Source organism: Sapajus apella, unplaced genomic scaffold (assembly GCF_009761245.1).
Source record: "Sapajus apella isolate SASKATOON/1434 unplaced genomic scaffold, GSC_monkey_1.0 scaffold12, whole genome shotgun sequence".
NCBI classification, from domain to species: Eukaryota; Metazoa; Chordata; class Mammalia; order Primates; family Cebidae; genus Sapajus; species Sapajus apella.
In genome coordinates this window covers 9,099,186-9,112,931 of record NW_022436952.1, presented here as the reverse complement: position 1 = coordinate 9,112,931, position 13,746 = coordinate 9,099,186, and the positions used below count along the sequence as shown (strand labels likewise).

The 13,746-nt window shown below is 38.8% G+C and overlaps 1 protein-coding gene across 16 annotated transcripts in view; it reads left to right on the top strand.

The window, feature by feature from the left end:
- SPAG9 (sperm associated antigen 9) overlaps window positions 1–13,746 on the top strand; it is a 145,725-nt gene that overhangs the window by 105,636 nt on the left and 26,343 nt on the right. For 10 of the 16 annotated variants that reach the window (XM_032280054.1, XM_032280051.1, XM_032280058.1 and 7 more), the window contains 9 exons: window positions 580–710; window positions 2,683–2,739; window positions 3,785–3,958; window positions 5,384–5,513; window positions 6,575–6,664; window positions 6,894–7,061; window positions 8,187–8,358; window positions 10,867–11,085; window positions 11,365–11,560. In XM_032280054.1, coding sequence (XP_032135945.1) covers window positions 580–710; window positions 2,683–2,739; window positions 3,785–3,958; window positions 5,384–5,513; window positions 6,575–6,664; window positions 6,894–7,061; window positions 8,187–8,358; window positions 10,867–11,085; window positions 11,365–11,560 — 1,337 coding nt within the window. Of the gene's footprint in view, window positions 1–579; window positions 711–2,682; window positions 2,740–2,910; window positions 2,923–3,784; window positions 3,959–5,383; window positions 5,514–6,574; window positions 6,665–6,893; window positions 7,062–8,186; window positions 8,359–10,866; window positions 11,086–11,364; window positions 11,561–13,746 lie in introns of all 16 variants that reach the window. The other 6 variants (XM_032280056.1, XM_032280053.1, XM_032280052.1 and 3 more) reach the window with 1 other exon arrangement.

Genomic DNA, 13,746 nt, shown 5'->3' with positions numbered 1-13,746 from the left:
CTAGTAGTACTATTTTTTTTAGAGATGAAGTCTCACTCTGTCACCGAGGCTAGAGTACAGTGACACTCATAGCTCACTACAGCCTTGAACTCCTGGGCTCAGGTGATTCTCCTACCTCAGCCTCCCAAGTAGCTGGGACTGCACATGCATGCCACCCTACCTGGCTATTAATTGAATTTTATTTTTTGTAGAGCCAGGGTCTCACTATGCTGTCTAGGCTGGTCTTGAACTCTTGGCCTCAAGCAGTTATGGGCATGTTGGTGTGTACCTGTAGTCCAAGCTACTCAGGAGACTTGAGTTGGGAGGATTGCTTGAGTCTAGAAGTTGGAAGCTGCAGTTAGCTATGATTTCACCACTGCCCTCCAGAGTGGGCAACAGAATTAAGACCCTGTCTCAAAAACTGTATTTTAAAAAGTCATTTAAAAAATAAATCTTCCTGTTGATTTTGTTATATAAGGGCATTTTTCTTTAAATGATCTATTAGATTATAAATTAAGGAATGTTTTAAAATGTAAAGATTTTGCATAACTCTGAGTTGAACACCAAGACATATATAAGCTCATTTTCTTGTCATTATAGAGCGATATTCCCACAGCCCAGAGGAAACGGTTTACTAGGGTAGAAATGGCACGTGTTCTCATGGAGCGAAACCAGTATAAAGAGAGATTGATGGAGCTTCAGGAAGCTGTTCGATGGACAGAGATGATTCGGTTTGTATAAGAACTTCATTATTTTCCTGCTATTATTTTGTAGGTTCAAATATTCCTTCATTTGGAACTGAAGTCCTGCCCTGTGAGATCTAACCCCTTTCTCTGTTTACTGGGAGAGACTTTCTAAAGTAACACTCAGAATTAGTAACAGAATGTGATCAAAGGAGGTGCTTTTTGGGCTAGCAAGGGATCTTGAAGGATGTTACCATGACCTCTAAAAGGCAATTATTATTACTTAGGAATGATGGGCATTTTTCGAGTATAGAAATCGATACTACTTTCCTGGTAATGTCAGGAAAAGATCAAAATTTCATATGCAACACAGAAAAATAAATTATTTTGACTCAGGGTCTTTCTGTGAAATACTCTTGCTTGATTTCTTTCCCGCTTTTCTAACTGTTTGTGCAAAGCACACCTTTCCATTGGTATCTTTCAGTCAGTTGGATCTTAAATCTCCCCTAATGCTGCCATCTAATGGTCATAGTCTCAGTAATAGTGTTTCTTAAAGTTAGAAAGAGCCCCTGAACAGTTTGTAATGAGTTTGTAATGAGGGGGTAGATTTGCCCCCTAATTTACCCATATTTTTGAGCTTGGATTGTCTTATCAGATTTACCAATAATAGTATACATTGACATATTGTTTTTAAGTTTATGAACACATTCTCTAATTGCCAACTTTTACTTCCTTTTGATTACATCATTTATTTCACAGTTTATATACCCTTTACCAATGTCATAGTGAAATGAAGTGTTTTGTGTAACATATTATTTTACAATCGGCTATAATTGTGATTGCTTATAACTGCCCGTAAGGAGGATGAGTATTCCAATCTATATTTATTGGACAAGGAAACTAACCCACTAAGAAGTGTGTTCTTAACTGCAGTGTTTAGTGGATATCAAATAAATAATAAGTAAATATTGAAAAAACTGAAAGTGGACTTCACTTTTCTATTTATTTATTTATTGAGATGGAGTCTTGCTCTGTTGCCCAGGCTGGAGTGCAGTGGCGTGATCTCAGCTCACTGCAACCTCCACCCACTGAGTTCAAGCAATTCTCCTGCCTCAGTTTCTCTAGTAGCTGGTTTTACAGGTGTGCGCTACCATGCCCAGCTAATTTTTGTATTTTTAGTAGAGTCAGGGTTTCATCATGTTGGCCAGGCTGGCCATGAACTCCTGACCTGAAGTGAGCTGCCCACCTCGGCCTCCCAAAGTGCTGGGATTACAGACATGAGCCACTGTGCCTGGCCAGACTTCACTTTTCATTGCTGTTTTTAACTCTAGCAGCCAAGTGGTAGTCAACAAGTTGAAGGAAATAGTAGCATACTTTTAGCTTCTTCACTGAATTAAAGAATGTTTTAAATTTAGTTCTTAACAAAAAAGTAGTGAAAGGGGAGCTCTAATTATGATGTCAGAATCCCTACCACCTTATTAATCAAATTGGAATATCTTATTTTCTGAAATTGTGTTGAATTACCTGTCAATCCAGTTTATCCTCTTCTCTGCTGAGGTCATCTTTTCAGTGACGGAAAAGTTTTAGTCTTGTGAAAAATGGTCCCTCACAATACTAAAGTTTCAAGCTATTTTGTGACAGCTGTGAGTACAGACGATAGAGACTTTTCTGTAAAGGTGGGAATTTACAAGGCAATATTTTAATAAAAAGGAAACGGTATCTTTTCAATAAAAATTTTTAAATATTATTCAGGCATGTTGGTTATTTGTCTAACAGTTATTACAATCCTCTCTTGGTAAATTAAGCTCTTTGAGGGAGGGATGTTATTTTATTTCTCTTCGTAGAATTACTTTTAGCAGATTGACTGACACATGGTAGATCAAGGTAACTACAGTGTTTATTGAATTTAATTGTTGACTCTCCTCTGTGTATCCCATGAACTTCTTGGATCTCTCGTTCTTCAGAAAGAAAGGTAGGATACCTCACTGATAACATATTTTTCTTTTCTTTTTGAATGTAGGGCATCACGAGAAAATCCAGCCATGCAGGAAAAAAAAAGATCAAGCATTTGGCAGTTGTAAGTATTGAAAAACAAAGATTTAGACAGAGCACTTTGAAACAAGATAATTACAATCAAAATTTATTTCCAAGAATGATTTTATGTCAATTTTCTTTCCTTCATTTTTTTTTAAACTACAGGTAAGGGTTAAGTAGCAAAACTGAACTTTTTTTTTATTTTAATATATAGTGTGCCAACTCGGTAAGGCTGTTCTCAGGGACAAAAAATATGGTATCGTAAGCTGCATCATGTTGGTTATGCATTTGTTGCAATCCTCTGCCAAATTAAAATAATGGGGAATTATTCATAGACTTGATAATGACCTGGATCCCCATTAAGTAAGTTTCTGATTGGCTGGTTTTGTGATTGTAAGAAACTTGACAAAGTGAAGATAAGAAATTGAGTGCTTGTCGGGTTTGAGTAGTATTGTGTATGTATTGGGCTTGAAGTATGTTTGTGCCAGAAGTACTATGTGTTTACTGTGATTAAAACTTACCCTTTTTTGGTGAATCTGCTGTTTAATGGAAGTGTCAATTTTTTAAAAAGATGACCTGAAAGTAGTTATTTAAATTGAGCTTAATCAGAAAATGTATAAGATGTGTGTTAACATGATAATATGTGTTCTAGTACTTGATTATAATAAGCTATTTTTAGAACTGGCATACTAAGCTTCTGTTCACATCACAAAGCCATAACCTTGCTGTTTAACAATCATTCTTACCTTGCACCAAGAAGGAGCTAGCAAAAAAACTAATTTATATTATTTATTCAGTAGGAAACGTTTCCTCTACTTAAGAGCTTCTTGTTTTCATTATGGAAATTGCTAGTTAAGGAACAGGTACTGCAATTCTAAGCAATAGTTTCTCTTCCCTGAATGTCTGAGTTTGGCCATGAGTTACTGCTAAGGCTGCATCGTGTGACTACAAAAACTTTTTTTTTTTGCCAATTTCTAACTCATTGCTTTGTAAAAGTGCTCTGAAATTTTCTCAGCATAAAAGTTCGTGGAAAGTCAAGGATGTTCCTCACACTACATGTGACACACAGACACGTTTTCTTCTTTTAGTTTCAGCCGACTTTTCAGCTCCTCAAGTAATACAACTAAGAAGCCTGAACCACCTGTTAATCTGAAGTACAATGCACCCACCTCTCATGTTACTCCTTCTGTCAAGAAAAGAAGCAGCACCTTATCTCAGCTCCCTGGGGATAAGTCCAAAGCCTTTGATTTCCTTAGTGAAGAGTAAGTATTTTCCAGATTAATGGTTATGCTCTAAATAAGTTAATAGTTCAGAATATTCTTGGCCTCTTATTAGCTATAAGGATTCAGATAAATCTATAAAAAATCATTTCTGTAACTTGGCTGCCTTCAAGTAAATTACTTGTAGTTAACGGTTTTTATGAAAATTGCATTTCAGTTTTTATAAAAGAAGAATTTTTTTAAATGCCTCATTTTGGCTGGTATGATAACATTGATAGATACCTATTAATAGACATGTTAAAGGCGTTTAGAGATAAATGAGACTTTATCCTAAATGTTTGAACATTTCTGTTGGTGACAAAGGACCTGGTTTTTTATCCTGACTTTACTACTCATTAGGTACAAACAGTTGGGCAAATTAACCTATCAGCCCCCAGTTTCTTTGTCTGTAAAATTAATTTGATAACCTATCTCAAAAGTGTTTGGATCCAATTATACAATTATCTGTAAAGTATCTGACATATAGGTAGATTTGTTAACCGTGGTGTATATACATAGTAAGTCATCTTACGAAAATTTTAATGGCCAAAAGAATGGCAAATTATTTTCAGAATGGCAAACTATTTTCAGAATCCTTTTAATGATATTTTACCTTATAACTCCAAAGTTTACCAAGTCAGTTTGCATTTTTATCTTCTGAAACAAGTTAATGAGATCTGAAATCTAACCTATATTAGTCTTCCTAAGCAGATATTGATTTACTTAATTTTTAAATCACTTCTAACACTTTTTCTAGCATTAGGATATTCTCAGTAAATATTTGTTGAATGAACAACAACAACAAAAAGCCAAAAATACTTAAGAATTTTCCCCTTTCATATGGCCAGCATCTGAAACCAGCTAGAAATTTGGTGGCTGATTATTCAATTTAATATAACAAAGCTGCTTGCTAACCTTTTAAATTAAAGCTTGGGCACTGAATTCACTGCACAAACTTAAAAAGACCAGCTTTAGTATAACCCCTTTTTTTTTTTTTGGAAACGAAGTTTGCTCGTGTCACTCAGGCTGGAGTGCAATGGCTCGATCTTGGCTCACTGCCAACCTCCACCACCCAGATTCAAGCAATTCTCCTGCTTCAGCCTCCTGAATAGCTGGGATTACAAGTGTGTGCCACCATGCTGAGCTAATTTTTCTATTTTTAGTAGAGACTGAGTTTCACCGTGTTGGCCAGGCTGGTCTCAAACTCCTGACCTCAGGTGATCCACCCACCTCTGTCTGCCAAAGTGCTGGGATTACAGACATGAGTCACCATACCCAGCCTAGTATAACACTTTTTAAGGAGCTGTGATAGTTGGAATAAACTAATTTGAAATCATCCTTTTTGTTTTTGCTGTTTTAGTGACAGAGGAGAGAGAAAACTGTTGTTGTATTCACTTAATTAAAAAGGGAAATCTTTTTTCCTTTTAGAACTGAAGCTAGTTTAGCCTCACGCAGAGAACAAAAAAGAGAGCAGTATCGTCAGGTAAAAGCACATGTTCAGAAGGAAGATGGTAGAGTGCAGGCATTTGGCTGGAGTCTGCCTCAGAAGTACAAGCAGGTAATATGTATGTGTGGTAAGAGGATCCAGCAGGAAATAACAGGGTGAGATGAGTGTGCCTGGGCATGAAGGATTCACCATACACATCCCCGTTCTGCTCATCTCAGCCTCCTGGACTGGGCACACATTTAAGCTTGGAGGGTGGTGGTTTTCAGGCCGTTTTCTAGAGCTGTTGAACTCAAATGAAATGTTCTGAGTCTGTTAGGAGAGGAGGAGTCAATAAAGGGTGGCTAAGTGCATGGAGTTTGAGGTATCCACTCTGCTCTAACCAGAGCAATTCTGGTTTAATATTTGAAGATTTCATTTTTTAAAAAACCAGCATCATTGTTTAAAAAATCGTTGACATGGAACTTTTCAAACTGTTCATTTAAAATTAAGTTCAAGTCTTCTAGCTGTCTACTCCATAATTCCTACCCCCAAAGGACTCACATGTTTGTGTACAAACATGTATGCGTGTGTATATGGGCACATATGTGTTAATTAGAGCTGCTTTTTGAGCTCCCATTGTATCCTGTTTATCGAATTGCTTAACTTGATTTTTCTGGTTTTTGAATGAGAACAGCAAAATTGGCTGATGCAGTTGCTCATGTCTGTACTCCTAACACTTTGGGAGGCCAAGGTGGGAGAATGGCTTGAGCTCAGGGAATTCAAGACCAGCCTGTGCAACATAGCATGACCTTGCCTCCACAAAAAAATATAAAAAATTAGCTGGGTGTGGTGGCACTTTCCTGTCATCCCAGCTACCTGGGAGGCTGAGGTGGGAGTGGACCGCTTAAGCCCAGCAGGTTGAGAGGCTGCAGTGAGCCGTGATCGAGCCACTGTACTCCAGCCTGGGCAGTAAAGCACTCCAGTCTGGGCAGTAAAGCAACCCTGTCCCTCCGCAACCCCCCCCTCCCGGCCCCAAAAAAAGGGAAGAAAGAAAGAAGCAAAATCAACTTGAACTTGATTTCAAGGAATAAATAACATCAGTGCTTGCCCATGTTTCAGTGGATTTGTAAGAAAGTCACTTTTGATGAGGTTTACTAATGTGCCTTTTTCACTCCTCCCTCCACCGTTATTAGGTAACCAATGGTCAAGGTGAAAATAAGATGAAAAATTTACCTGTGCCTGTCTATCTCAGACCTCTAGATGAAAAAGATACATCAATGAAGGTAAGTTCATTGTGAAGTTAAAGGAGATATTTCCTAAACTCTGGGTAGTTTTTCTTTTTTTTTTCCTAAAACCAAAAAAGTATAAGTGTTACTTCTATGGTGGTATTGTTCATTTTATAATTTTAGATGGTATTAAAGACCTGTATTTACAATATCAGTTATTTTAAGAAAAGATGAAAAATTCTAAACACATCTAGACTTAATATTCTTTTCTTTTTCACCTGAGAAGCTGTGGTGTGCTGTTGGAGTCAATTTATCTGGTGGGAAGACCAGAGATGGTGGTTCTGTTGTTGGAGCAAGTGTATTTTACAAGGATGTTGCTGGTTTGGATACAGAAGGCAGTGAACAGCGAAGTGCCTCTCAGAGTAGTTTAGATAAGTTAGATCAGGAACTGAAGGTAAGTGTATGTACTAACTAACATTTGACCTGGTTTATGAGACTATTTGTTTAATGCTTTCATCCAAAATTCACCTCTGGGTCCAGTTTCTAACTGGGATTATTACGCCCTGGCTTACTGTCCCTCAGCACTCTTTTAAAATCAATTTTATTGAGGTATAATTTACATGCAATAAAGTGTGCACATGACATGGATATAGGTCAGAGTTGTGACAAATCTATACACCTGTGTAATCACTTCAGTGATCAAGACAATAGAAGAGTTTATCATTGTTCTGCTTTACCTGTTAGTTTTTTTTGTTGCTGTTTAGAGACAGAGTCTCACTCTGTCACACAGGCTGGAGTGCAGTGGCATGATCATGGCTTACTGCAGTCTTAACCTCCTGGGCTCAAGTGATCCGTCCACCTTAGCCACCCGAGTAGCTGGGACTACACACCCACACCACCACACCTGGCTAATTCTTTTATTTTTTCTAGAGATGAGGGTTTCACTTTGTTGACCAGGCTAGTCTGAAACTCCTGGCCTCAAGGAATCCTCCCACCTCAGCCTCCCAAAGTGCTGGGATTACAGACGGAAGCCACTGTGCCTGCCTAACTGCTAGTTTTTCATCTGCTAATTAATATTGATAGGTGGTTGTTTTAGTCAGTATTCACACTGCTGATAAAGACATACCCAAGAGTGGGAAGGAAAAAGAGGTTTAATTGGATTTACAATTCCACATGGCTGAGGAGGCCTCAGAATCATGGCAGGAGGTGAAAGGCACTTCCTATGTGATGGCAGCAAGAGAAAATGAAGAAGCAGCAAAAGCAAAAAACCCCTGATAAACTCATGAGATCTCATGAGACTTATTCACGATCACAAGAATATCATGGGAAAGACCAGCTCCCGTGATTCAATTACCACCGCCTGGGTCCTTGTCACAACACATGGGAATTCTCAGAGATACAATTCAAGTTGAGATTTGGGTGGGGACACAGCCAAACCATATCAGTGGTTGTATTTTTACCCTTTCAAATAATCTGAAAATAAATTTGAAATAGTATTGCCTTTTACTGTAACAGCACCACCTTATGAATATTTGCACATACATATCATTTTAAACATTTTTCATCCTTGTCTATACAGGAACAGCAGAAGGAGTTAAAAAATCAAGAAGAATTATCCAGTTTAGTCTGGATCTGTACCAGCACTCATTCAGCTACAAAAGTTCTTATTATTGATGCTGTTCAACCTGGCAACATCCTAGACAGTTTCACTGTTTGCAACTCTCATGTTCTGTGCATTGCAAGTGTGCCGGGTAAGAGTGAGTCATGAGTTTCTCTGCCCTCCCCTCCATTCACAACATCTACCTGCTGGGCACTGATGTGATAGCTGAAGATGTAGTTCTGTACCTTGCTGTCATAAAGCCTGTGTTCCAGTTGGGGAAGATTAAAAAACAAACTGGAAATCATTGAATAAAGGAGGTATTTTTAGGTAGTGAAAAATACTGTGAATAAAATAAAACAATGGTAATATGAGAAGATAACTGGGAGCCAGAGGACTATTTGGATTAATTAATAAGGAAAGGCCTTCTAAAGTTTTGGATTAAACATTATGTGATGTTAAAACATTAGTTTAAAGAGGTATATCTGATATATCCATACACTGGAATATTATTAAGCCACAAAAAGGAATGAAGTTCTTTTTTATGTTTTATTTTTTTTTGTTGTGGTAAGAACGCTTAATATGAGATCTACCCCCCCCCCCCCCCCGCCCCCACCCTTTTTCTTTTAGACAGAGTCTCACTCTGTTGCCCAGGCTGGAGTACAGTGGTGTAGTCAGAGCTCATTGCAGGCATGACCTCCTGGGCTCAGGTGATTCTCCCAGCTCAGCCTCCTGAGTAGCTGGGACCACAGGCGCATACCACCACACCTGACTAAGTTTTTTATACTTTTTGTAGACAGATTTTCATCATGTTGCCCAGGCTGGTCTTGAAGTCCTGGGCTCAAATGATCTGCCTGCCTTGGCCTTCCAAAGTACTGGGATGCCCAGTCCTCTTAATAAATTTTTAAGAGTACAGTATGTTATACTATAGGTAGAAGTTCTCACACATGCTGTAACACAGAAGAACCTTGGAAATGCTATGCCAAAAGAAATAAGCCAGACACGAAAGGATGAATATTGTATGATTCCACTTACATAAGATACCTAGAATAGACAAATTCATAGAGACAGAAACTTGTTAGAGGTTACTAGAGGCTGGAGTGAGGGAGATAAAAATGGGGAGTTATTGTTTAATGGGTAGAGTTTCTGTGTGAGATGATGGAAAGCTTTAGAAATAGGCCAGGCATGAAGGTTCATACTCATAATCCCAGCACTTTCAGAGGCTAAGGTGGGACGATTGCTTGAGCCCAGAAGTTCAAGTCCAATCTGGGCAATATAGCGAGACCTCGTCTCCACAAAACATCAACAAATGAGGCAGGAGGATAGCTGAGGCTGAGAGGCCGAGGCTGCAATGGCTGTGATTGCACCACTATACTCTGACCTGGGCAACGGGAGTAAGACCCTGTCTTTAAAAAAAAGAAAAAAAAAAAAGGCTGGCATGGTGGCTCACGCCTGTAGTCCCAACACTTTGGAAGGCCAAGGCGAGTGGATCACCTGAGGTCAGGATTTCGAGACCAGTCTGGTCAACCTGATAAAACCCCATCTCTACTAAAAATTAGCTGGGCATGGTGGCAGGCCCCTGTAATTCCAGCTACTTGGGAGGCTGAGGCAGGAGAATTGTTTGAACTTGGGAGAAGGAGGTTGCATTGAGCAGAGACTGTGCCATTGTACTCCAACCTGGGCAAGAAGAGTAAAAGGCAAATTCTGTCCAAAAAAAAAAAAAAAATAGTGGTGATGGCTATACAATATTGTAAATATTAATGCCAATGAATTACACACTTTTAAATGGTTAAAGTGTAAATTTCATTTTTATATATATATTTTCTGCAACAAAAGTTTTTAGTGTGATATAAATAAAACGATTTTCTGAATTAAATGAGATTTATTTTTGTATTATAAATATTTTACATTATATTATAAATGCCTAGTTTTTAAATGTTTTACTAATATCTAAGTCACTGTATATACTTGGAGTATTTAATTTTTAACAGTAATAGAAGCTTATACTTCAAGTAGTAATCTTGATGATTTAATAGAATTTCTTGTTGGCTGACGCAGATATAATTAGTTTGTTTTTAACCTTCTGTGGCTGCTGAGGAGCTTATTAAGAACAGAAGTTGGGTGGGCGCGGTGGCTCATGCCTGAAATCCCAGCACTTTGGGAGGCTGAGGTGGGTCGATCACCTGAGGCCAGGAGTTCAAGACCAAGGTTGGTCAACATAGTGAAACCTGTTTCTACTAAAAATACAAAAATTAGCCGGGTGTGGTGGCTCACACGGGTAGTCCCAGCTACTCAGTAGGCTGAGGCAGGAGAATCACTTAAACCCAGGAGGCGGAGGTTGCAGTGAGCTGAGATTGCACTACTGTACTCCAGCCTGGGTGACAGAGTGAGACTTTGTCTCAAAAAAAAAAAAAAAGAACAGAAGTTTCATTTCTGACATTTTCATGGTTATTTGGACTTGTGTTAATAGAAGTATTATCTTAATTTTTTAAGTTACCTTCCCATATTGTGAAGATTTGATTACATATATTTAAGGCTACCTGTATTCAAGTAGTTTTACATCTCACCTGCGTACTCTCATTTCAAACCTGTAATTGTTTTAGTGAAGAAAATGTTATTTATAGAAGTTTACTTTGCTGTTACAAGAAGATTTATTTTTCAGGTGCACGAGAAACAGACTACCCTGCAGGAGAAGATCTTTCAGAATCTGGTCAGGTAGACAAAGCATCTTTATGTGGAAGCATGACAAGCAACAGCTCAGCAGAGACAGACAGTCTGTTAGGAGGCATCACGGTGGTTGGTTGTTCTGCAGAAGGTGTGACAGGAGCTGCCACTTCCCCTAGTACCAATGGTGCTTCTCCAGTGATGGAAAAACCACCAGGTATATCCTTTCTCTTTACCTGACATCTCTATAGAGTCCAAGGCTACCCTCAGATGCCTCTTTGTGGACTTAATTTAGATCTTAAAGTAATAAGAATGAAAGAACTTGAAAGAAGATGCTGTAACGACTATTACATGGAATCAAGAATTCTCAATTTCATGATACAGTGTGAAGGAGTGGGTAGATGGAGTGGAATTCTATAACAGGGGCTTGTGTTGGGAAATAATTGGAGGAGAAAAGACCAGACTCGGAATAGTTAGTGTTTTATTTACTTTGTAGAAATGGAAGCAGAAAATAGTGAGGTTGATGAAAATGTTCCAACAGCAGAAGAAGCAACTGAAGCTACAGAAGGCAATGCGGGGTCAGCCGAAGACACCGTGGACATCTCCCAAACTGGCGTCTACACAGAGCATGTCTTTACAGATCCTTTGGGAGTTCAGATCCCAGAAGACCTCTCCCCAGTGTATCAGTCAAGGTATAATAATCAGTCAACAACTTAGGAAGCTGGGTGAAGGGCACAAATAAAAGGAACCAAAATAATCTCAAACAGCCAAAATATTTCCACTAATTAGCGTCATTGTGGTGGACTAAAAGACACGTATTCTTGTGATATCTTCATGTATTCCCTCCCCATCATTTTTGGTGGATATTTGCCCCCATTTATTCTATACACCTTCCAACTTAAAAAAAAAATCTTTTCTATAAAAGTATAATGATGCATCACTCAACAATGGGGATATGTTCTGAGAAATGCCTCATTAGGTGATTTTATCATTGTATGAACATCATAGTGCATTTACATGAATCTAGATGATATGGCCTGTTACACACCTAGGCGATATGGAATAGCCCGTTGCTCCTAGGCTAGAAACCTGTATAGCATGTTACTGTACTGAATATTGTAGATAATTGGAACAAAATGGTAAGTATTTGTATATGTAAACATACACAAGGTGTTATAAAAATATAGCACTAGTATCTTGTGGAACCACCACCATATATGCTGTCCATCATTTTCTAAAATGTTTTTACCAGATGTATGACTATATATTAGTCAAAAATCTTCCTGTTCATTTTCTCCCCTGGACTGATTTTTTTTTTAATACTTGCTATCTTCTTTTGGTAACTCTTTGTCATTTTAATCCCGTTCCTACTCTCATTTTCACTCGAGTTATCAGCAGAATTGGCCATTGTTTGAGTTTCCCACATGGGCGTGAATGACCTTTTTGAATTTAGTTTTCATGCAAATATTTTATTAAAAAACAGTTCAGCTGGTTCCAGTGGCTCATGCCTATAATCCCAGCACTTTGGGAGGCCAAGGCAGAAGGATTGCTTGAGCCCAAGAGTTCAAGACCAGCCTGGGCAACATAGTGAGACCCTCATCTCTACAAAAAACTTAAAGATTAGCTGGGTGTGGTAGTGTGCACCTGTGGTCTCAGCTATGGTGGGAGGACTGCTTGAGCCCTGGGAGTTGGAGGCTATACTGAGTCATGATCTCACCACTGCACTGCAGCCTGGGAAACAGAGCAAGACCCCCATGTCAGAAAAGAAACAAGCAAACGAAAGAAAACAATTTGTTTTAGGCTCTTCTTTAAAGGATTGGTTAATCTAGACCCATTTAGTGAATTATTTCATTTTCTTTCCTACCTTTTCTAGATCCTCTCTAGGCGAGAGTCTCTTTAGATCTTTTTTAAAGTTTAATATTCTTATTCTTAGTGTATAAAGTAAGCAAGATTAATTAATAACCCATTTATGCCTAGTGGTCCGTTATTGGAATGCTAAGCTTGTGGGAGTTATATCCTACTGCTCAAGGTCATCACCAAGGTCTGATTTTTCACAAAAAAATCTTGCAACCTCTGGCATAAATGGGGTAATATTTAATTTTTTTTTTTGAGATGGAATCTCACTCTGTAGCCCAGGCTGGAGTGCAGTGGCACGACCTTGGCTCACTGCAACTTCCACCTCCCAGGTTCAAGTGATTTTCCTGCTTTAGCCTCCCAAGTAGCTGGGATTACAGGTGTGTGCCACCACGCCCAGCTAAATTTTGTATTTTTAGTAGAGACAAGGTTTCACCATGTTGGCCAGGCTGGTGTCAAGCTCCTGGTCTCAAGAAATCCACCCACCTCGGCCTCCCAAAGTGCTGGGATTATAGGCATGAGCCACTGTGCCCAGCCTGAAGTATTAATTTAAGAATAAGTCATTTTTGAATTTGATAGCCTGATTATGTATCTTTTACTAAATATGCCCTGGCAATTCAAAAGAAAGTTTTTGTGATAGAATATTAAACATATTCTAGCTTATTATTTCTGATAATTGTTTATATATCTCCTTCCTTTTCTTTTTTTTTTTTTTTTGAGACAGAGTCTTGCTTTGTCGCCAGGCTGGAGTGCAGTGGCACAATCTCAGCTCACTGCAACTTCCACCTTCCGGGTTCAAGCATTTCCTTGCCTCAGCCCCCCGAGTAGCTGGAACTACAGGCATACACCACCATGTGCAGCTGATTTTTGTATTTTAGTAGAGATAGGGTTTCACCATGTTGGCCAGGATGGTCTCGATCTCTTGACCTTGTGATTCTCCCGCGTCGGCCTCCCAACGTGCTGGGATTACAGGAGTGAGCCACCGCACCTGGCCTCTCCTTCCTTTTTATATGTGTGTATCCCT